Raw genomic sequence first — 24302 nt, 5'->3', positions numbered from 1 at the left:
AGAACACCTACTGATGAGGATGACAAAACCGAAAATAAGGTCTTCAAAACCAACATAATGAAAATTGAAAAGAGTAAAAGAAGCAAAAGACAAGTTCACAAAGATGGTTTCGAAACAACTTTGAAAGAAAATGAGAAGGAGGAGAAACAAAATGATAAAAAACACAAAGATACAAAAAAGGAACAACAACATGTCAAAAGGTTATCACCAACAGATGAAAATGAAAAACTCATATTTGTGCCCCAAATAACAGTGTTTGATTCAAACTTCCATAAAATTGGTGTGCTGGATAGTGAAAACAAAAAAGAGAAATATCCTAGAGAAAACCAAACAACGAATAATATGGATATCACTACCCCTCACACACTTGAATACGATGGGACGGAAAAATCCAACCTTGAAATAAAATCAACAGACACAATTTCTAATAACGAAGAAACAGCAGGCTTAGATATTTCGAGAAAAGATTATAAAAATAAGGCACGGATAGAGCATTCAGAAATATCTGATGGGACATCCATACTCCCAGAAAAGCCACCTGATCACGCTCACCCACCAATAATTGATTCAGATAAAGAAAAAGAAGAAAATGACCTTTACAAGAGTGATGACTTTACAAGTGACGATAGTGAAAACAAAAAAGAGAAATATCCTAGAGAAAACCAAACAACGAAAAATATGGATATCACTACCCCTCACACACTTGAAAACGATGGGACAGAAAAATCCAACCTTGAAATAAAATCAACAGACACGATTTCTAATAACGAAGAAACAGCAGGCTTTGATATTTCGAGAAAAAATTATAAAAATAAGGCACGGATAGAGCATTCAGAAATATCTGATGGGACATCCATACTCCCAGAAAAGGCACCTGATCACGCTCACCCACCAATAATTGATTCAGATAAAGAAAAAGAAGAAAATGACCTTTACAAGAGTGATGACTTTACAAGTGAAGAAGAGCGTGCAGTTATAACTCGAGTTACAGAAAATCGGAAACGATCACCAAACTTCAATCATTATTTCGAACTGTCTGAACCATTTTCAATGCTTTCAATGAAAGGAACAAAGTCCCTGGTCGATTATCCATCGTATAAAAACATTATTCATCACGCTATGTCATATTCTCCAGCTAAATTAAATGATAAAGATTTAGCACATGTGGCCAAACCAGGTATTACAAGTTTACTTCCAAAACATAAATCGTATAGTGGAAACAAGAACAATTTAGATGGTGGGAGTTCAAAATTAGGTACAGCCCAGGAAACTAAAACACCTAAACCTTATACCGTAAATTTGAAGGATACGAAAACTAATTACCAATTGAACAATAACTTCACACATGACACTGCTTTGAATCACAGTCTGATAGTTGATGTCAAAAAGGAAGCCAATAAAGTTCCAAACAATGAGCAAAACAAACCCGTAATAATTGATGAAAAAACTTTTACGACAAGACACAATCACACACTAACAAATAATTCCAGTATCACAATAATCGGACAAGAAGATGAAATTATTGCAAAGAATAAAACTTCAAACATAGGGACGATTGCGGAACCAAATGTTTCAAATATTAAAGGGAATACAACAGAAGATATTGTTTCAACTGAAAATGGGAACAGAACTCCAGTGACACAAAAGGGTAAAGATTTAAAATTTGATGGCGATGTTGTTTATAAAGTGAAAAATAATGTCAAGCGAGATCACGGCTCTTTGAAAAATGATTATGAAAGTGTAATAAGTAAAATACTAAATGAAAACAAAGAGCAAGAAATAATGAATTACCAAACTAATGAGAAAGATTTTGAAAAGGATCCTGAAATTCTGGAACCGATTAAAGAAGACGATGTAAATGATCTAATCGACACCAACCCCATGGCAAACAATTTTCGGATAGACACCTCAGAAGATGATTCATTAGAACCTACCACAATGCGAATAAATGACAGATATAATTTAAAGAAAATAAATCACTTGGAAAATAACATTCCCACTATCAATGACGTATCTACACCGTCTTCAGATATTTGGAATACAAACATGGAAGAAGAACAAACTGATGTGGACAGTCAATATAGTAAAGAGGAAGAATTTGTCGAAACTGTACCAAAGAAAAATGATGTCTATAGAACTAAAATTGTTATAGACAATAATGAAGACGAAAAAGATTTTGAAACTAATTTGGATGAAGACATCTACTATATGAAAGGAATAAATGGTATGAAAAATAAAGTCGACAAAGGGTCGAAATTGTTTTCAAGTACGTTGAAGGTTCAAAGAAAACCAAATAACAACTATCAAGATCAAGAAGAACTTGAATCGGAAGGAGAAGATTACTTAGAAGAAGATGAAAGTGCTATAGCTGAGAAACTAAATAGCATAAAGAACAGGAACTCTAAATCTAAATCAAATAAATTGAAAACAGACGAAAAAGGAGACAATGTAGAAGACGAGCAAGATGAAGAAAGTGAAAATTCTGAAAATGAAGAAGGTTCGACGTTCTTCAAAACACTTTTAAAATTTAAAAATGTAAACATATCTAACAATATGGATAATAACACTGTATATTCTGAGAAACCTAACAATACAGAAGGTAACAATCGTAATAATAGCCAAAATATTGACGTAGTAGACAATTCATCAACTAATTCTGGTAGTATTAGCAGTGACTCAAAAGATAGAGGAGTTGTTAGTTCTTCTGATAGCCAAGCCAAAGCGAATATTGATTTCAACAAAGACAATAATATACGAAATGAAATGGTAGAAAATTATCAAAATACTAGTGGTGGAGAAAAACTCAATATGATTGATGGTAAAAAACCAGATCAAGATACAAATCAAAAAACACATTATCCAACTCAAGAAAAAGTACAACAAAAAAGAAATATCCGAAATATCAACAACGAAAACTATAACCTAGGTACAGGCACAAATAGTAAATATTACAAGTTAAATCAAAACAAAGAGTATGTTCAGCTGTTTCCTTACATTTACAACAGTACACATAATCAGCTCTTAGATTTTAATAGCAATCAACAGAATGAGCATCTTCTTATTCCAAAACTAGAAACTGTAAATAATAACCAAGAAACAATTGCCCCACAGATGAACCAAGAAATCATCGTCCCACAAATGACCATTAATTCACCAAAAAATATCGAAAAAGAAGAATCCATCCAAACCGAAAAACACACAATTGATCCAATATTTGCCCAAGTCAAATCAGTACAAGATGAAATAAATATTAATACTAATAAAGATGTCCTGAGAATAAATATGAATGATAAAATAAATGATAGTAATTCTCTTGATAAAACTATTGAAACAAGTTTGAATGAAAATCATAAAGAGGTAAAAAGCAGTGTTAGCCAGGAAGAGAAAAGTACTCAAAGTAAAAGACTAGAAAGTGTAACGAGAAATAACGTGAATGCTACAACGAACGAGAATATGTTCAATTTGAAGCAAACAGATAAAAGGAATATGTCTCCAACAAAAGAAAACATTAATGTCCCTCAAAGATTATTCAAACTAAATCATAACAAATCAAAACCGATTCACCATGTTCGTATTCCTAAAATAAGAACATTTAAAATCATAGAAAACAAAAGTATACAGCCAAAACTTCCAATATCTGAAAAAATTTACTTTGGAAATAATCTACTAAAGAAAGTTCAACATCATGATATTCCAAGAAAAAAGTATACAATTTACCTAAAAAACGTAAATCGCTTTAAGAGAGCAAAGAGGGCTGTTAATGATAATGTCACGCAACAAGGACAGACTGAAGAAACTTCTCATAATACATTTGAGCCATCAAATCTATTAAATGTTAATGAATATGCAAAAAATATGTACTCAACTGTAAATGAAACTTCGAAGTCCAATACATCAGAGAATGTTCACAAAATAGCAGACAAGAAAATCCCAACTTACAGTGAAAGTGATATATTAAATATGATTCCTAAAAATGAATATGAAAAAATCATATTTGACGAATTAACCAACAAAATAGCAGATAAGAAAATCCCAACTTACAGTGAAAGTGATATATTAAATATGATTCCTAAAAATGAATATGAAAAAATCATATTTGACGAATTAACCATCAAAATAGCAGACAAAATCCCAACTTACAGTGAAAGTGATATATTAAATATGATTCCTAAAAATGAATATGAAAAAATCATATTTGACGAATTAACCAAAAACACCGAAGCGAATACAATAGTCCGTCCCTTATACCTTTTTATTACTATTGTAATAATAAAGATTTGACGAATTAACCAAAAGTAAACGAAAGAAAATGAATGAAACAAACAAAAAAGGAAAGCTTGACCAAATTGTACCAAAGAAAATTAAAAATGAAGTGGATCTAATAGAATATATTGAACTTAAAAAAAGTGAAATGAACAAAGAAATGAAGAATAAAAGTGAAGATTATGACATTGAAAAGAAAAGTGATACAATAGCGATAAATAATAACAATGATTACATTAAAAAGTATCAAAATATATTAAATGAATTTATGAAACATGGAAATAATATAGCACCCAGTTCTGTAGGAGTTAACAATTTAAACAACCAAATTGAACTTATTTTTGACGATCCAATTGACAGAGATATTATTAAAGATATTCAAACAAAAGATGAATCTGAGAAGCGGGCCATTTTTGACGATGATTTTCAGAAAGCACTGATTCATAATTCGCCCATAGTCACTGTACATCCCTCTGATACTTCCGATGAAGATATCATCGACACCATCATTATAAATCCTGTTAATGAGTTTTTGACCAAAATAAATGAAAATATACGACACATTCTGAATGCAACTAGCAAAAACAAAACAAATCCTCAAAAAGAAATTGCACAACATGGCCTATCTCTACTAACATCAATAAATGATAATTTGATTCCACATGATGATGTACGTACATCCAATTTTCAAGAAGAAATAGAAAGTGAAGATAAAAAATATGAAGAAACCGGAAACGACCATTCAATTGCGAATTCGGATTCTGCACAGAAAGGTTCAGTGATTCTAAACAAGGCAGATACAATGAAAGATGATTTTCAGAAAACTTCACTTGAAAACCACATCGATCAGGGACAAACCAATTAATTGCGAATTCGGATTCTGCACAGAAAGGTTCAGTGATTCTAAACAAGACAGATACAATGAAAGATGATTTTCAGAAAACTTCACTTGAAAACCACATCGATCAGGGACAAACCAACATCTCAACAAACAATCAGACTGAGGACTCTTCTGAAAAATCAGTACGTGATGAGCTTTATCAAACAACAACTAACAAAACTGATTCTGATCTTAATGTTTTAACCAAAGAAAAAACTGTTAAAAAGAAAAATAGAAAGAAAATAAAACAGGACAAATTGCCTGATAGAAATCCCGAAGAAAATTTGTCTTACGTCGAAAAGACTCAGGTTCAAAAGGCCCAAGGTATAGTAGTTAATGTATTTGAAAATGTTCTACAAAATCTTGGTCGAGTATTTTCACTCCGTCGAAAAGACTCAGGTTCAAAAGGCCCAAGGTATAGTAGTTAATGTATTTGAAAATGTTCTACAAAATCTTGGTCGAGTATTTTCACTGTATCAACTACAGAAAAAGTTCCTACCGAAAATGGCAAAGATGAGAGTGGAACTACAGTATACAAGCATGGATATCATACGGATACTCCTCTGTTGTATAATTTCTTTTCAAATCAGCAAGCAAAAGAAAATACAGTTCCACTTGTATATCCCAGTACAATTCCAAAGGAACAAATAAATAATGATGTAGATATTTCAAAGAGCTATACAAACGCGTATGATTATAGCAAGCAAGAACTAATTCGAAACAATCCACATATGGACCATATAACGCACAATAAAATTGAAGACAATGTGGACAAAAGCAAAGCCAAGTTTATGCCAAAGAAAGGAGAACTGAACGCAATGGAAAACAAATTAAATAATAAACAAAAAGAAATAGTAACGAAAGGGATGAAACCTTCATCCAAGGAACATAACACAAAACAAGTGGATGTCATATCAGAAATGAAAAAAGCAATATTTCCAAATGGTATAAATAAGGAAACAGCCAAAACAAAGGGATGAAACCTTCATCAAAGGAACATAACACAAAACAAGTGGATGTCATATCAGAAATGAAAAAAGCAATATTTCCAAATGGTATAAATAAGGAAACAGCCAAAAAACCGAAAACACTAAAGGACAAGTTAAGAGAACGTAGTAAACTTTTAAGGGAAAAGTTCAAAAAACCAAAATCTAAGAAAGAAATCGATGAAAGTGATATAAATAACTCATCCGCAGATAGTGAAGAAATGAAAAATGGTAAAAAGTCAGAGGAAGTATTTGATCGTAAAGTGCCAAACTTTAGTTTAAATAAAAAAGAAAAGCAACCAAAAGTAACATTACCCATAGAAAAGAACAATAAAAAAGAAATCGACAATTATGAATATTTGAAAAAAGAAGAAGAGATAATTAAAGAAAAAGGGAAACAAAATTCACTAATGGACGAAATACCAATTGAATTGTTAAAATTGGATCATGACTTGGAACTAGAAGAAATCAAAAGAAATAATCGTGGTCTTCGAAATCGACAATTATGAATATTTGAAAAAAGAAGAAGAGATAATTAAAGAAAAAGGGAAACAAATTTCACTAATGGACGAAATACCAATTGAATTGTTAAAATTGGATCATGACTTGGAACTAGAAGAAATCAAAAGAAATAATCGTGGTCTTTTATCAAGTGTCGTAACAAAACCAGAGACAGAAAAGGCTATACAAGTTGCAGACAAAATATTAGGTGGTGTACAAAACTTCATGCAAAAAATAGATCCCTTGGCTGGACAAGATGTGTCTAGTGTTATGAAGGAACCAAAGAAAAAACACAAATTAAACCCTAAAGTAAATCCAATGAAACGAAAATTAAAAGTTAAACAATCTCAATGGAAAAAGAACTTATTAAAACCTACCAAAAAGACTCCAATACGTAGAGCTCCAACCAAATCCAATGCCTTGAATTTACAAAAAAACATTCCAGCTTTATTATTCCCGAAAAGTAAAAGAAACATCTATGGATACAAAGATAGATTTGATAAGAAACATACTATAGTAAAAAGAGATATTTCAAACGAAAACACTATTGACCGTAACAAAATACCGAAGGATCGTGCCATAAACATAAGGCAAGACGAGAATGAACATCTGCTTAATGTAATTTACAATGAAAGCGATGGCCAAAAAGAAAATAAAAGATTCTCAAGACACATTGCATTAGATTTATTACATTTTGATCCTCTCGGTGATGATCCAACCATCTCAGATACCATTATTGATGACTTTGGCTCTCCCAATAATGAACAACTAACCATTCCTGACCAATCACAAAGAATTAGTGATTATAAAATGCCCGACTACATGTTAAACGGAAACGCATATCATTTTGAAGAAAATATCCAGAACTATGACAATCTATGGAAACAAGAACAATTTAGATGGTGGGAGTTCAAAATTAGGTACAGCCCAGGAAACTAAAACACCTAAAACTTATACCGTAAATTTGAAGGATACGAAAACTAATTACCAATTGAACAATAACTTCACACATGACACTGCTTTGAATCACAGTCTGATAGTTGATGTCAAAAAGGAAGCCAATAAAGTTCCAAACAAAGAGCAAAACAAACCCGCAATAATTGATGAAAAAAGTTTTACGACAAGACACAATCACACACTAACAAATAATTCCAGTATCACAATAATCGGACAAGAAGATGAAATTATTGCAAAGAATAAATGAGCAAAACAAACCCGTAATAATTGATGAAAAAACTTTTACGACAAGACACAATCACACACTAACAAATAATTCCAGTATCACAATAATCGGACAAGAAGATGAAATTATTGCAAAGAATAAAACTTCAAACATAGGGACGATTGCGGAACCAAATGTTTCAAATATTAAAGGGAATACAACAGAAGATATTGTTTCAACTGAAAATGGGAACAGAACTCCAGTGACACAAAAGGGTAAAGATTTAAAATTTGATGGCGATGTTGTTTATAAAGTGAAAAATAATGTCAAGCGAGATCACGGCTCTTTGAAAAATGATTATGAAAGTGTAATAAGTAAAATACTAAATGAAAACAAAGAGCAAGAAATAATGAATTACCAAACTAATGAGAAAGATTTTGAAAAGGATCCTGAAATTCTGGAACCGATTAAAGAAGACGATGTAAATGATCTAATCGACACCAACCCCATGGCAAACAATTTTCGGATAGACACCTCAGAAGATGATTCATTAGAACCTACCACAATGCGAATAAATGACAGATATAATTTAAAGAAAATAAATCACTTGGAAAATAACATTCCCACTACGAAATTCTGGAACCGATTAAAGAAGACGATGTAAATGATCTAATCGACACCAACCCCATGGCCAACAATTTTCGGATAGACACCTCAGAGGATGATTCATTAGAACCTACCACAATGCGAATAAATGACAGATATAATTTAAAGAAAATAAATCACTTGGAAAATAACATTCCCACTATCAATGACGTATCTACACCGTCTTCAGATATTTGGAATACAAACATGGAAGAAGAACAAACTGATGTGGACAGTCAATATAGTAAAGAGGAAGAATTTGTCGAAACTGTACCAAAGAAAAATGATGTCTATAGAACTAAAATTGTTATAGACAATAATGAAGACGAAAAAGATTTTGAAACTAATTTGGATGAAGACATCTACTATATGAAAGGAATAAATGGTATGAAAAATAAAGTCGACAAAGGGTCGAAATTGTTTTCAAGTACGTTGAAGGTTCAAAGAAAACCAAATAACAACTATCAAGATCAAGAAGAACTTGAATCGGAAGGAGAAGATTACTTAGAAGAAGATGAAAGTGCTATAGCTGAGAAACTAAATAGCATAAAGAACAGGAACTCTAAATCTAAATCAAATAAATTGAAAACAGACGAAAAAGGAGACAATGTAGAAGACGAGCAAGATGAAGAGAGTGAAAATTCTAAAAATGAAGAAGGTTCGACGTTCTTCAAAACACTTTTAAAATTTAAAAATGTAAACATATCTAACAATATGGATAATAACACTGTATATTCTGAGAAACCTAACAATACAGAAGGTAACAATCGTAATAATAGCCAAAATATTGACGTAGTAGACAATTCATCAACTAATTCTGGTAGTATTAGCAGTGACTCAAAAGATAGAGGAGTTGTTAGTTCTTCTGATAGCCAAGCCAAAGCGAATATTGATTTCAACAAAGGCAATAATATACGAAATGAAATGGTAGAAAATTATCAAAATACTAGTGGTGGAGAAAAACTCAGTAAGATTGATGGTAAAAAACCAGATCAAGATACAAATCCACAAACACATTATCCAACTCAAGAAAAAGTACAACAAAAAAGAAATATCCGAAATATCAACAACGAAAACTATAATATAGGTACAGGCACAAATAGTAAATATTACAAGTTAAATCAAAACAAAGAGTACGTTCAGCTGTTTCCTTACATTTACAACAGTACACATAATCAGCTCTTAGATTTTAATAGCAATCAACAGAATGAGCATCTTCTTATTCCAAAAGTAGAAACTGTAAATAATAACCAAGAAACAATTGCCCCACAGATCAACCAAGAAATCATCGTCCCACAAATAACCATTAATTCACCAAAAAATATCGAAAAAGAAGAATTTACCACATCCTTAGGGTCCACACCGAAGTTGCCATCCATCCAAACCGAAAAACACACAATTGATCCAATATTTGCCCAAGTCAAATCAGTACAAGATGAAATAAATATTAATACTAATAAAGATCATATCACAGAATACCATCCTACACAGGTAGAAAATAAATTTTTTCCGTCAATAAGCACTTACCATGATGAATCAAATTTACTTGTATCAACTACAGAAAAAGTTCCTACCGAAGTTGGCAAAGATGAGAGTGGAACTACAGTATACAAGCATGGATATCATACGGATACTCCTCTGTTGTATAATTTCTTTTCAAATCAGCAAAATGTCGGATTCCCCCCACTGGCACTTAACTGTCACGTAGGAGCTTCCTTTACCTTCTACTTTTGTAGTTAAAGTTCCAATACTGATAGACAGCTATAGCTGATTAGTCTGATTACCTATAGGTAGGAAAAATTTTTAATTGTGTTAAGCATAAATGCTTGTCACAAATGTCGTTCCCTGCTTAATGCACTACGCTAAATTCTATGGCTTGACTTGGACTCGAACCACCAACCTCCAGATCCGAAGTCCACTGCGCTAACTACTACACCACTGAGGTTGGTGATTACCTATACGTATCTATAGTACCTACCCATTTTCGATCACTGTTGAGGTGGATACTCGTAGGTAGGTACTTAGATATAGCTTTTTTTCATTATTTTTCAACTATGTATTGTTGATTTTCTTGTTGTAAATAATAGGCTTGTTCCTTCTTGTAATAATAAAAGATTTTTTTATATTTTTGTACAAATTTTAATTTTGAAATTAAAATCGAGTATTTATTTTATTTTCCACGTATTACATCTCGATTAACTTTTATTAGAGAAGGACCTATAAGAGATGAAAATGAAGTTTTCACTTTTCAGTAAAACAATTTCAAGTTTTTTTTTTTGCAAAAGGTTTGATAAAAATGGAGGTCTTATCTTTCCGTTGCCAAAGAGAAAATACAGTAGGTACTTACAGGGACAACCTGAAAGCTGAAGCCAGCCGTTCCGAGACCAAACCTCCTCTGCTTAAGATAAAATCCTACCCGGGCGGGAATTGAACCCTCAACCCAACTCTAATAAGACAAACGCGGTACCCCCCAAACTAACTAAGGCTGGCTATGGATATAGAAACACGATACACTGACCTTATCGAAGGCTTTTTAAAAATCAATAAAGACTTCTTCTCGTGAGTAGACGAGACCAGCCTAGTTAGCTCGTCTACCTAGGCCACGGGTTCGATTCCCACCCTAAACGGATGTTCGTTCTCGGAACGCCTGGCTTTCTCCTATTCTTTCTTCCTTCTCTCTTCAATTTCGGGACAATAAGACCTTAGCAGTTACAGTTTTCTCAGTCAAACCTCAAAAAAAAAAAAATAAATAAATAAAAAAAAAAATCTCGTGAGTAATAATGATGATAATTAGGTAGGTATCATAATTAATTATCTGGTCTCATTAGTACCTACCTAATACCTACCTGTTATGCATATCTCTACGGGATAAGGGTTGGTGAAAAATAGGGTCAGTGAAAACACTTAGGTATCTACTTACCTACCGGATCGACGGCTTACAATCTTACAAAAAGTACACAAGTGACAAGGAGAAAATAAAAATATTAATGAAATCACAAATTTGAATTTAACTGTTGACTTTTGGACAATGGTTGTTGAGCAAACGTGTTTCATTTTGAAGTTTTGAAATGAAATAATACGCCTACACATTTCTCGAGTATGCAATATCCGTGATTTTTCATGTTGAACGTTGCTAGCTTCTCACACATAAATTGGGCTTCACTTTTTTGTTCGTTTTTCCCCTTTTTCCAGCTCACACCAACCTCCGTGACTTCTGTGAAGTTAGCATTATTTTCGATCGTAAAAAAAATTGTTGTTGCTAGCTTCTCGCACATTATTTGGGCTTCACTTTTTCGTTCGTTTCTCTTAAAATCCAGCTCTCACCAACCTCCGTGACCAACGTGAAGTTGGCATTGTTTTCGATCGTAAAAAAATTAAAAAATCTACAAAACAAAAACAAATCCACGAGGATTTTCTATTTTCCTGTGATATTTTCCTGCTTTTCTCTAATTCTCTTGAATTTGACCTTTTTAAGTGATCTAATTGCTGTATTTTCCACAGGAAGAGTAAATTGTCTGCACATTCCATCGGTCAGGACCCATTTTCATCATGGGAGTGATTAAAAGGGTTGTGTAAGTACAGTTTTTCTCTTCAGGTCGAGATCCCTATTTGCTAGAGCTCAACCGAGGCAGGATTAAGTAATGATTTTAAGTTTACACAGGAAAAAAAATGGTCCTATTTTAAAAGATTCTAGGTTTACACTGGAAATAATAGTCGTAATTCAAGCTATATTAGCACCCAAGTGGGCCAATAAAATGCGTTTTCAAGCAGAAATAGTAGCATCTCCCATGGCAGTAACTTAGCCATAATTTGTTTACCCTCAGTTTTAGGTTTTATTATTAGTGCAATTAAATTCAATAGTACCTTGAAATAATTTCAATATACCATACTGAAAGCAAACACTATAGGTACCTCTTTGGTACTGTACCCTAAGAAAGTGAGACAATCCATGCCACCAACCACCAAGGCAGTTACAATGCACTAACCCAAATTCCTACTTTTACAGCAAACCATCCTCTGCCCGAGGCAAGAAGCACATTATCAACAGAGAACCCAAGATCATTGAAAATCACAAACAAACCCTTTTCTTACAAGGACACAAGACTTCCCCCATAGCCGTTCAATGTTTGAAAGATTTCTATCACTTGAAGAAACCAGACGGCAAAATGATGTCAAGGAAAAACGACATATTACCATTTGAAGATGTTACACCCATTGAAGGATTTTCTAGAAAAAATGATGCATCCATGTTCTGTTTTGCCTCTCACAATAAGAAACGACCAAATAATATTGTACTTGGTAAGTATGATGGATAAGTAATTTTATGTATAAGTAGCTTACTGGATAGCATAAAAAATTGATGTTTCAAAGAAAGAAAGAGAAATAATTATTCATCAAAATAAAGTCCAGATTTATTACATTTTGATCCTCTCAGTGATGATCTAACCATCTCAGATACCATTATTGATGACTTTGGCTCTCCCAATAATGAACAACTAACCATTCCTGACCAATCAAAAAGAATTAGTGATTATAAAATGCCCGACTACATGTTAAACGGAAACGCATATCATTTTGAAGAAAATATCCAGAACTATGACAATCTTGACCGTGCTTCAACAAAAGTTGATGATATTAGTCAACTTAATCGTCAAAGTACAGATACGAAAAACATGCATATAGACTATTTCAAAGAAATCCAGAATAACAAAGGCACGAATTGTAATAATAAAAATAGTTACAGGAAAAATATGTTCCCAAAACAAGAAAATTTAGGCTATAATTTTCAAACAAGTCCAAATGACAAAGAAACTAAAATGAACACTGTCAACGGCATAAATGATTTTCAAGATACTCCAGATGTTAACGATGTTTACGAAGAAAGTTTATACAACTTGGTATCTGAGAATAATCTAGTAAACGATATAGATAATTTGGTAGCACCAGCAAATAGCATAGAATATGAAGATCGAGAAAAAGAGATAATTAAGAATTTATTAAAAGAAGATTCTGCCACAAAAAATATTTACAAAGAATTAAATTATGCAATAAATGACAAAAATGAGGAGCCAAATAGAAACAAACGCCAAGCAAGTGATATTATGTCACGTGATGGTGAACTCTTAGACTTTAGTAAACTAAACGATAATATTAATAAAGTTTTACTGACAACAGTGAGTGATTATTACACAAAATATATTAGAAATACAAACACAAATATGGACCTGATTAACGCAATCATTGGCGAAATAATCAATGATGATTATTACAAAGAGAACCAGTTCTCAAACAATGTCAAGCCAGAAGTAACATTAGATGTTAAAAAAACAAGTCACGAGAATGATCATGGAAATCGAAATGAATTCTTATTGGACAATTTTATCCACCAAAAGAGATCAAAAGATTATATGAGTCGAAGCAATGAGAACATGGATAAAGACTTTGTAACCGAAAAAAAGTATGAAAAATACACTGACAAGGAAAGATATTTTTCGAGAAATGATGATTCCATGAAAGCCACTGGTGCATCAAAAAATGCTAAAAAAATCGAAAATAAGACAAATAATAAAATTACATTATTACCAGTCCTATCATTACATCCTCCAAATCAAATGGCTATAGATAACAAAATCAATTATGCCAATAATGAAAATTTGCTACAACATGACAGTATAAAGAAATTCCTCAATGAAGAGGTCAAAACCGACTTGAATAAATATGATGAAGCTGTGCGGGTTAAAAGATATGTCGATAATACCAATAATGAATATATCGACAATGATAATGAAACAGATGATGTTGATATTCAATTACTAAAGACAAATGAAGTGAAAAAGTTCAATTATTTTCCAAAGAAGACATCGAAACATATGTTTAAATATGACCAAGAGCCATTAGATGATGTCCTGAAGATGCCAATAATGAAAATTTGCTACAACATGACAGTATAAAGAAATTCCTCAATGAAGAGATCAAAACCGACTTGAATAAATATGATGAAGCTGTGCGGGTTAAAAGATATGTCGATAATACCAATAATGAATATATCGACAATGATAAGTCTCATTAGTACCTACCTAAATAACTACCTGTTATGCATATCTACGGGATAAAGGGTTGGTGAAAAATAGGGTCAGTGAAAACACTTATCTACTACTTACCGGATCGACGGCTTACAAAATAACAAAAGTAACAAGTGACAAGGAGAAAATAAAAATATTAATGGAAATCACAAATTTGAATTTAACTGTTGACTTTTGGACATGTTGAGTTGTTGAGCAAACGTGTTTCATTTTGAAGATTGAAGTTTTGAAATGAAATAATACGCCTACACATTTCTTGAGTATGCAATATCCGTGATTTTTCAACTTGAAACGTTGCTAGCTTCTCACACATAAATTGGGCTTCACTTTTTTGTTCGTTTTTCCCTTTTTCCAGCTCACACCAACCTCCGTGACTTCTGTGAAGTTAGCAATATTTTCGATCGTAAAAAAATTTGTTGTTGCTAGCTTCTCACACATTATTTGGGCTTCACTTTTTCGTTCGTTTCTCTTAAAATCCAGCTCTCACCAACCTCCGTGACCAACGTGAAGTTGGCATTGTTTCTTGAAACGTTGCTAGCTTCTCACACATAAATTGGGCTTCACTTTTTTGTTCGTTTTTCCCTTTTTCCAGCTTACGCCAACCTCCGTGACTTCTGTGAAGTTAGTAATATTTTCGATCGTAAAAAAAATTGTTGTTGCTAGCTTCTCACACATTATTTGGGCTTCACTTTTTCGTTCGTTTTTCTCAAAATCCAGCTCTCACCAACCTCCGTGACCAACGTGAAGTTGGCATTGTTTGCGATCGTAAAAAAATCAACAAAAACAAATCCACGAGGATTTTCTAGTTCTGTATCTATTTTCCTGTAACCTGTAATATTTTCCTGCTTTTCTCTTGAATGCGATCTTTTTAAGTGATCTAATTGCTGTATTTTCCACAGAAAGTAAATTTTCTGCACATTCCATCGGTCAGGACCCATTTTCATCATGGGAGTGATTAAAAGGGTTGTGTAAGTACAGTTTTTCTCTCCAGGTCGAGATCCCTATTTGCTAGAGCTCAACTGAGGCAGGATTGAGTAATGATTTTAAGTTTACCCAGAAAAAAATAATAGTCCTACTTTAAAAAATTCTAGGTTTACACTAGAAATAATAGTCGTAATTTAAGCTATATTAGCACCCAAGTGGGCCAATAAAATGCGTTTTCAAGCACTAATAGTAGCATCTCCCATGGCAGTAGGTTTTATTATTAGTGCAATAAATTAAATTCAATAGTACCTTGCAATAATTTCAATATAGCATACTGAAAGCAAACACTATACCTCTTTGGTACTGTACCCTAAGAAAGCGAGACAATCCATGCGACCAACCACCAAGGCAGTTACAATGCACTAACCCAAATTCCTACTTTTACAGCAAACCATCCTCTGCCCGAGGCAAAAAGCACATTATCAACCGAGAACCCAAGATCATTGAAAATCACAAACAAACCCTTTTCTTACAAGGACACAAGACTTCCCCCGTAGCCGAATATGATATGGGGTTGTTATAAAGTGAGAAAAATAAAGGTAAAAGTTTTTCAGCAGAAATATAATTGAACGAAGTGCTTTCTTAGTTTATGGAACAGGGATTTGTGTGCAGTCGAAAAATGCGAGTGCACATTTTTTGACGATGGAGGACATCGAATCGCGGACCTTATGCAAATCCCTAAAAATATTGTTAAATAAGTATTAGAGCAGCGGTTCCCAAACTTTTTTTTTTCTACGCGACCCCTCTCTTAGAATTACAAACGTTCCGCGGTCCCTTCACTATATTATTTTATGTGATCTTCCCGGGTTCGCGAAGTCCTTCAAGGCTCCTTTGGGGGCCGCGGACCCCAGTTTGGGTATCACTGTATTAGAGCTATAAAGGTATTTGGTTAATAATTAGTTGTTCTAAGATACTGTAGTTTCATTCACCAAGAAACGCATCTTGAAGATTATAGATAGTTTCCCTCTTTATAAACTCTAGGTAAAGATAATTTTCTTGTGTAAATTTACCCCGGGGTAAAAATCCGATACCCTTGTATTCACTTAACTGTTTTTACCCTTGTCAATATTTTACCTTCAATTTTACCTCCTTCTCTCTTGTCTTACGTTGAAAAGACTGATGTTCAAAAGGCCCAAGGTATAGTAGTTAATGTATTTGAAAATGTTCTACAAAATCTTGGTCGAGTATTTTCATAAGATGGCAATACCTACATGTTTCCTGCTCGCATTGGTTAGATAATACCCATTGTCGATGTCGGATTCCCCCCACTGGCACTTAACTGTCACGTAGGAGCTTCCTTTACCTTCTACTTTTGTAGTTATAAGTTCCAATACTGATAGACAGCTATAGCTGATTAGTCTGAGATGTCGGATTCCCCCCACTGGCATTAACTGTCACGTAGGAGCTTCCTTTACCTTCTACTTTTGTAGTTATAAGTTCCAATACTGATAGACAGCTATAGCTGATTAGTCTGATTACCTATAGGTAGGAAGGAATTTCAATTGTGTTAAGCATAAATGCTTGTCACAAATGTCGTTCCCTGCTTAATGCACTACGCTAAATTTTATGGCTTGACTTACCTACATTTTGACCATAGGTTTGAAGTTTGGAATTAATTTACTCATTTCCCCTTCATTTTCATAAGCGGAAGGTCCTCACCTCCAGATCCGAAGTCTACTGCGCTAACCACTACACCACTGAGGTTGGTGATTACCTATACGTATCTATAGTACCTACCTACCCATTTCCGATCACTGTTGAGTTGAGGTGGATACTCGTAGGTACTTAGATATAGCTTTTTTTCATTATTTTTCAACTAGGTATGTAGGTATTGTTGATTTTCTTGTTGTAAATAATAGGCTTTTGTTCCTTCTTGTAATAATAAAAGATTTTTTTTATATATTTTTGTACAAATTTTAATTTTGAAATTAAAATCGAGTATTTTTTTATTTTCTCCGTATACCCAGGTATATCTTTTTACATCTCGATTAACTTTTATTAGAGATGGACCTAGGTATGAGAGATGAAAATGAAGTTTTCACTTTTCAGTAAAACAATTTCGAGGTTTTTTTTTTTTTTTTTTGTACACCGATTGATTTCTCGTGAAAAGTTATATAGGAAAGACTCCTTGGTCATCTTAAATACTCTAATGGAAACTCTTGTAAAAAAAAAAAAAATCAAGTTGAATTATTTGGAGATATCACAGAGAGGAGAGAGGGAGCAGAGAGAACCTTCCAGTCTGAAAGCAGAAGAGAGAATGAGCTCTGACAAAAATCTAGGTCTGAAGAAACCTCCCCTTGACCCCCTACTACCAAAAACCATGTAGGGGGTCAGGGGAAATGTAGGGGGTTGAGGGGAGGATTCTCCTACATTTTGACCATAGGTTTGAAGTTCGGAATTAATTTACTCATTTCCCCTTCATTTTCATAAGCGGAAGGTCCTCATCGATTCTTCTGTGATAAGTCACCTATTCGCGGTTTGCTCGCGGTATCCGCGGTTTGTTCGCGGTATTCGCGCATTGTTCGCGGTATCCGCGGTTTGTTCGCGGTATCCGCGGATTGTTCACGGTATCCGCGGTTGTTCGCGGTATCCGCGGTTTGTTCGCGGTATCCGCGGATTGTTCACGGTATCCGCGGTTGTTCGCGGTATCCGCGGTTTGTTCTCGGTATCCGCGGTTTGTTCGCGGTATTCGCGTTTTGTTCGCGGTATTCGCGGTATCCGCGGTTTGTTCGCGGTATCCGCGGTTTGTTCGCGGTATCCGCGGTTTGTTCGCGGTATCCGCGGTTTGTTCGCGGTATCCGCGGTTTGTTCGCGGTATCCGCGGTTTGTTCGCGGTATCCGCGGTTTGTTCGCGGTATCCGCGGTTTGTTCGCGGTATCCGCGGTTTGTTCGCGGTATCCGCGGTTTGTTCGCGGTATCCGCGGTTTGTTCGCGGTATCCGCGGTTTGTTCGCGGTATCCGCGGTTTGTTCGCGGTATCCGCGGTTTGTTCGCGGTATCCGCGGTTTGTTCGCGGTATCCGCGGTTTGTTCGCGGTATCCGCGGTTTGTTCGCGGTATCCGCGGTTTGTTCGCGGTATCCGCGGTTTGTTCGCGGTATCCGCGGTTTGTTCGCGGTATCCGCGGTTTGTTCGCGGTATCCGCGGTTTGTTCGCGGTATCCGCGGTTTGTTCGCGGTATCCGCGGTTTGTTCGCGGTATCCGCGGTTTGTTCGCGGTATCCGCGGTTTGTTCGCGGTATCCGCGGTTTGTTCGCGGTATCCGCGGTTTGTTCGCGGTATCCGCGGTTTGTTCGCGGTATCCGCGGTTTGTTCGCGGTATCCGCGGTTTGTTCGCGGTATCCGCGGTTTGTTCGCGGTATCCGCGGTTTGTTCGCGGTATCCGCGGTTTGTTCGCGGTATCCGCGGTTTGTTCGCGGTATCCGCGGTTTGTTCGCGGTATCCGCGGTTTGTTCGCGGTATCCGCGGTTTGTTCGCGGTATCCGCGGTTTGTTCGCGGTATCCGCGGTTTGTTCGCGGTATCCGCGGTTTGTTCGCGGTATCCGCGGTTTGTTCGCGGTATCCGCGGTTTGTTCGCGGTATCCGCGGTTTGTTCGCGGTATCCGCGGTTTGTTCGCGGTATCCGCGGTTTGTTCGCGGTATCCGCGGTTTGTTCGCGGTATCCGCGGTTTGTTCGCGGTATCCGCGGTTTGTTCGCGGTATCCGCGGTTTGTTCGCGGTATCCGCGGTTTGTTCGCGGTATCCGCGGTTTGTTCGCGGTATCCGCGGTTTGTTCGCGGTATCCGCGGTTTCAAAACCGACTTGAATAAATATGATGAAGCTGTGCGGGTTAAAAGATATGTCGATAATACCAATAATGAATATATCGACAATGATAATGAAACAGATGATGTTGATATTCAATTACTAAAGACAAATGAAGTGAAAAAGTTCAATTATTTTCCAAAGAAGACATCGAAACATATGTTTAAATATGACCAAGAGCCATTAGATAATGTCCTGAGAATAAATATGAATGATAAAATAAATGATATTAATTCTCTTGATAAAACTATTGAAACAAGTTTGAATGAAAATCATAAAGAGGTAAAAAGCAGTGTTAGCCAGGAAGAGAAAAGTACTACATTATTAGTGCAATTAAATTCAATAGTACCTTGCAATAATTTCAATATACCATACTGAAAGCAAACACTATACCTCTTTGGTACTGTACCCTAAGAAAGTGAGACAATCCATGCCACCAACCACCAAGGCAGTTACAATGCACTAACCCAAATTCCTACTTTTACAGCAAACCATCCTCCGCCCGAGGCAAGAAGCACATTATCAACCGAGAACCCAAGATCATTGAAAATCACAAACAAACCCTTTTCTTACAAGGACACAAGACTTCTCCCATAGCCGTTCAATGTTTGAAAGATTTCTATCACTTGAAGAAACCAGACGGCAAAATGATGTCGAGAAAGAACGACATATTACCGTTTGAAGATGTTACACCCATCGAAGGATTTTCTAGAAAAAATGATGCATCCATGTTCTGTTTTGCCTCTCACAATAAGAAACGACCAAATAATATTGTACTTGGTAAGTCCCGTAGCCGTTCAATGTTTGAAAGATTTCTATCACTTGAAGAAACCAGACGGCAAAATGATGTCAAGAAAGAATGACATATTACCGTTTGAAGATGTTACACCCATGGAAGGATTTTCTAGAAAAAATGATGCATCCATGTTCTGTTTTGCCTCTCACAATAAGAAACGACCAAATAATATTGTACTTGGTAAGTATGATGGATAAGTAATTTTATGTATATGTAGCTTACTGGATAGCATAAAAAATTGATGTTTCAAAGAAAGAAGGAGAAATAATTATTCATCACAATAAAGTCTAGTATGTATATTAGAGAAGTTCATTGTTATTTCTTTATGCTTCTACCTGTGAAAAGAAGTATTGAACTTCTTTAACTCATTTAATTGGCTAAATTCACCACCTTAACCCCAATAGATTTATTGAAGAACCCAATGCAAGCTGCCACCCTCCTTGATCTCATTCCAACCCTAGAACCTGTTGTAGATGTACTGTCACTTCTACAACAGAAACAACAACCCATTTCTTTCCAGGCCGTATGTATGATCACAACCTCCTGGACCAATAAAGTCTAGTATGTATATTAGAGAAGTTCATTGTTATTTCTCTATGCTTCTACATGTGAGAAGAAGTATTGAACTTCTTTAACCCATTTAATTGGCTAAATCCACCACCCTAACCCCAATAGACCTATTGAAGAACCCAATGCAAGCTGCCACCCTCCTTGATCTCATTCCAACCCTGAAACCTGTTGTAGATGTACTGTCACTTCTACAACAGAAACAACAACCCATTTCTTTCCAGGCCGTATGTATGATCACAACCTCCTGGACATGTTTGAGTTAGGGATTGAAAATTTCAAAGCTCTTGCCTCATTTCCTGCCTCTAAAAAATAAAGTCTAGTATGTATATTAGAGAAGTTCATTGTTATTTCTCTATGCTTCTACCTGTGAGAAGAAGTATTGAACTAACCCATTTAATTGGCTAAATCCACCACCCTAACCCCAATAGACCTATTGGAGAACCCAATGCAAGCTGCCACCCTCCTTGATCTCTTTCCAACCCTGAAACCTGTTGTAGATGTACTGTCACTTCTACAACAAAAACAAACCATTTCTTTCCAGGCCGTACATATGATCACAACCTCCTGGACATGTTCGAGTTAGGGATTGAAAATTTCAAAGCTCTTGCCTCATTTCCTGCCTCTAAATTCTGCTACGGTGCCAAACCCTGTCTGATATTCTCCGCGCCTCTAAATTCTGCTATGGTGCCAAACCCTGCCTGATATTCTCCGGGGAGCCATTTGAAATGAACCACGACTACAAGAGACTGCAGAACATGCTTGTGGATTTCTTCCAGCGGGAAGTTGTGAAAGGAATACGACTCCAGGGTGTTGAACATGTGCTGTCGTTTACAGCCGTCAATGAGAAAGTGTATTTGAATATTCTCCGGGGAGCCATTTGAAATGAACCACGACTACAAGCGACTGCAGAACATGCTTGTGGATTTTTTCCAGCGGGAAGTTGTGAAAGGAATACGACTCCAGGGTGTTGAACATGTGCTGTCGTTTACAGCCGTCAATGAGAAAGTGTATTTGAGGAGTTATAGGTGAGTTGTCAGTTGTTGTTGTTGTCCATGGCACAAGCTCCGGCTTCCCTATCTGTGGCACTAGCTCTGGCTTTTACAGATGAGTATACCATTTGTTAACTATTTATTTGATGAGAGAATTGTTTTGAAAAACCAATAAATGGAAACATAAAAAAAAAAAAAAAAAAAAATCAATCTTTAACTTCCAGCGGGAAGTTGTGAAAGGGATACGACTCCAGGGTGTTGAACATGTGCTGTCGTTTACAGCTGTCAATGAGAAAGTGTATTTGAGGAGTTATAGGTGAGTTGTTAGTTGTTGTTGTCCGTGGCACAAGCTCCGGCTTTTACAGATGGGTATACCATTTGTTAACTATTTATTTTCTATCCTCAGAACAGTTGGCTGGCTTTCTCCTATCTTGTCCTCCTTTTTTCAATTTTGGGACATTACTTAAGGCCTTGGTTGTTACAGTGTTCTCAGTTTCTAAGTAGAGAACAAGCTGGGCCCGTCCCTCCGGGAATTTTTTAGCCCGTAGTTTATTTGATTGTGGTTAAAGAATACCTTTGTACCTACCTAATTTGTTTAATATTCAATTTATTATCATTCTTGATTTGATTTTTTGATTTTACTTTCATGTAATGATTTAAGTTCTCAGTTTCTAAGTAGAGAAAAAGATGTTGTTACAGAGGCCTTAATGACCCAAAATCTCTGATCACTGAAATTAAGCAACGTCGAGGGTGGACACTACTTGGATGGGTGACACCATAAAACATTCTTCTTTGTTTCAGGATTCTATTGAAGAAGTCGGGTTCTAGAACGCCTCGAGTGGAGTTGGAGGAGATTGGACCATCCGTAGATTTTGTCATGAGAAGAAACAAACTGGCTTCTGACGAACTGTTCAAACTAGCATGCAAGAAACCAAGAGCTCTCAAGGTAAGATTTCCTTTGAAAACATAGTCAGTGCAAGCGACGTCGATCGACGTCGATTCACATCGATTGACGGCCGTCGTCTACATTTGTGTGGACACACCTTCATAGTACCTACTTACAGTTTTCACTTATAGAAATGTGGTTGGAAGGGAGAGCTCTTTTTGGAAAATCCTGCTACACTAAATAAAGAGAAAAAAAAATGCTTTCATAAAGATCATTCTTGGTAGGGGGTAGGTTGTGGGTTCGATCCCCCCCTGGGGTGCAGGGTGTCTAGACTGGAAAAGTCAGGGAATTGTCAGGGAATTTCTCAAAAAATTGACAAAAATCCAAAAAAGTCAGGGAATTTTTCAAAGCCTAAAAAAAAGGATTTTCGGTCCATAGAAAAGTATGCAACCTTGAAGGGGCAACTCATATTTTCTCGAAAAAATTTCGCCTGTGGCGCTCTATTTATAGAAATGTATTAGGGGAAATTTTCAAAGCCTAAAAAATGGAAAAAGAATTTTTGGTCAGTAAAAAAAGTATGCGTTTTTAACGGGATAGGATTTGTAATTTACAAATTTGTAAGCTACAAAAAATGACCGACATTTAGACTTAGAGAGAGAGAGAAGGAGGGGAATGGACAGAAATCTTGGACATTTCATCATTGCTTGTATTATTGGGGATTTTTGCAAATAAATGTTTTTCCTATTTGGTGTGTGAAATAGTTGACTGTTATTGTGTCTCTCTTCACTTTCGGGACGATAAGACCTTGGCAGTTACAGTCCTCTCTATCAAACCTCTAGAAAATCTTTTTTACATATTTTGATATTTTAATTTCAATCAAACTTCTTCGGTGTTCCAGGCCAAGAAAGTGCAGAACATCAAGCGCGATGCCTTCGCCAACAAACTGGGCCGCGTTCATTTGACCAAGATGAGTATGGAGAAACTCCAGACCAGGAAGATGAAGGGATTGAAGAAGTCGTACGCTGATAGGAAGAAGGAGAGAACTGAACTGAAAGAGAGACGGGCTTCCAAAACTACGGGTGCTAAGAGAGCATAAGAGGACGCAAGAGGAAGAGAAGGTAACCCTTTTGTGACCGATTTAAACTAGTTCGAGGTTTATACGTTCGCGGTTTGTTACGGAGAACGTCTAAACCTCTTGTAGTTTACATCGGTCACCAAAGGGTTAACAAGCTAGCTACCAACCACACACAACGTTGCTTAACTCCTGTGATCCTTGAGTAACTGGTGTATTCAACATACTACTGTTGCTGGCCAAAAAGAGAAGAAAGCCATAAAATGAGAAAAAAATAAAATACCTACTAATAAAAAAAGGTGGTTTTACTTAAAAAAGGTGGTTAAAGGTGGCTAAGGTTTTTAGTGACGGTGGTTTTAGCACCTTGTCTGCTCACATTAACACATTTAACCTAAGTTCTAACTTATTGAGATTTTGGGTTCCATAAAATTGCAAAAATGGACTGGAAAACCGAGAAAAGTCAGGGAATTTTATTTTTCCATTTTGGTAGACACCCTGACCGATTTTATCCTAAAGAGATAAGGTTCGTCCTCGGAATGGCTGGATTTCTCCTATATCTTTCTTCTCTTCTGGGGCAATAAGACCTTAGCAGTTACAGTTCCCTCTATCAAACCTCTTCAAATCTCTTTCTGCATTTTTCAATCAATCAAACCTCTTCGGCTTTGATTTTCCATATCAAACCTCT

At 35.7% G+C, this 24302-nt stretch overlaps 3 protein-coding genes and 1 long non-coding RNA gene across 4 annotated transcripts; all 4 read left to right on the top strand.

Annotated features, from left to right (window-relative positions):
* The first annotated feature begins 342 nt into the window (after positions 1-342).
* LOC103509222 (uncharacterized protein PF11_0213-like) lies at positions 343-7569 on the top strand. Its single transcript, XM_026823620.1, has 7 exons — positions 343-3357; positions 3886-4208; positions 4291-5121; positions 5241-5558; positions 5607-6079; positions 6190-6552; positions 6707-7569. Exons 1-7 carry the CDS (start codon positions 343-345, stop codon positions 7567-7569), a joined length of 6186 nt encoding a protein of 2061 aa, XP_026679421.1.
* A 267-nt stretch (positions 7570-7836) lies between these two features.
* Positions 7837-10177, top strand: LOC108252401 (putative mediator of RNA polymerase II transcription subunit 29). Its single transcript, XM_017444094.2, has 2 exons — positions 7837-8411; positions 8591-10177. The coding sequence occupies exons 1-2, from the start codon at positions 8202-8204 to the stop codon at positions 10175-10177; spliced, it is 1797 nt and encodes a 598-aa protein (XP_017299583.2). The 5' UTR covers positions 7837-8201.
* A 1656-nt stretch (positions 10178-11833) lies between these two features.
* LOC103509220 (ribosome production factor 2 homolog) lies at positions 11834-24001 on the top strand. The gene is made up of 6 exons (XM_026823623.1): positions 11834-12009; positions 12444-12736; positions 21212-21334; positions 21539-21695; positions 22461-22605; positions 23444-24001. Exons 1-6 carry the CDS (start codon positions 11987-11989, stop codon positions 23639-23641), a joined length of 939 nt encoding a protein of 312 aa, XP_026679424.1. The 5' UTR covers positions 11834-11986; the 3' UTR covers positions 23642-24001.
* Positions 15317-15998, top strand: LOC113467438. Its single transcript, XR_003391513.1, has 2 exons — positions 15317-15488; positions 15892-15998. It is a non-coding gene; the product is annotated as an uncharacterized LOC113467438 (long non-coding RNA).
* Positions 24002-24302: the final 301 nt, after the last annotated feature.

This window comes from Diaphorina citri, unplaced genomic scaffold (genome assembly GCF_000475195.1).
Source record: "Diaphorina citri unplaced genomic scaffold, Diaci psyllid genome assembly version 1.1 scaffold475, whole genome shotgun sequence".
NCBI lineage: Eukaryota > Metazoa > Arthropoda > Insecta > Hemiptera > Psyllidae > Diaphorina > Diaphorina citri.
The sequence above is the reverse complement of the archived record's forward strand: the minus strand, read 5'-3'. Positions and strand labels throughout refer to the sequence as shown.

Bases quoted from the DNA above. Each gene is read 5' to 3' on its own strand.
- LOC103509222 (XM_026823620.1), top strand. From the start codon at position 343: ATGGATATCACTACCCCTCACACACTTGAATACGATGGGACGGAAAAA. The intron at 4,209-4,290 runs CAAAAACACCGA...TGACGAATTAAC, and splicing joins ATCATATTTGACGAATTAAC to CAAAAGTAAACGAAAGAAAA. The intron at 6,553-6,706 runs CAATTGAATTGT...TGGACGAAATAC, and splicing joins TTCACTAATGGACGAAATAC to CAATTGAATTGTTAAAATTG.
- LOC108252401 (XM_017444094.2), top strand. From the start codon at position 8,202: ATGAATTACCAAACTAATGAGAAAGATTTTGAAAAGGATCCTGAAATT. The intron at 8,412-8,590 runs ATTCCCACTACG...TTGGAAAATAAC, and splicing joins TAAATCACTTGGAAAATAAC to ATTCCCACTATCAATGACGT.
- LOC103509220 (XM_026823623.1), top strand. From the start codon at position 11,987: ATGGGAGTGATTAAAAGGGTTGT. The intron at 12,010-12,443 runs GTAAGTACAGTT...CTACTTTTACAG, and splicing joins GGAGTGATTAAAAGGGTTGT to CAAACCATCCTCTGCCCGAG. The intron at 21,335-21,538 runs CGCCTCTAAATT...GAATATTCTCCG, and splicing joins ACCCTGTCTGATATTCTCCG to GGGAGCCATTTGAAATGAAC.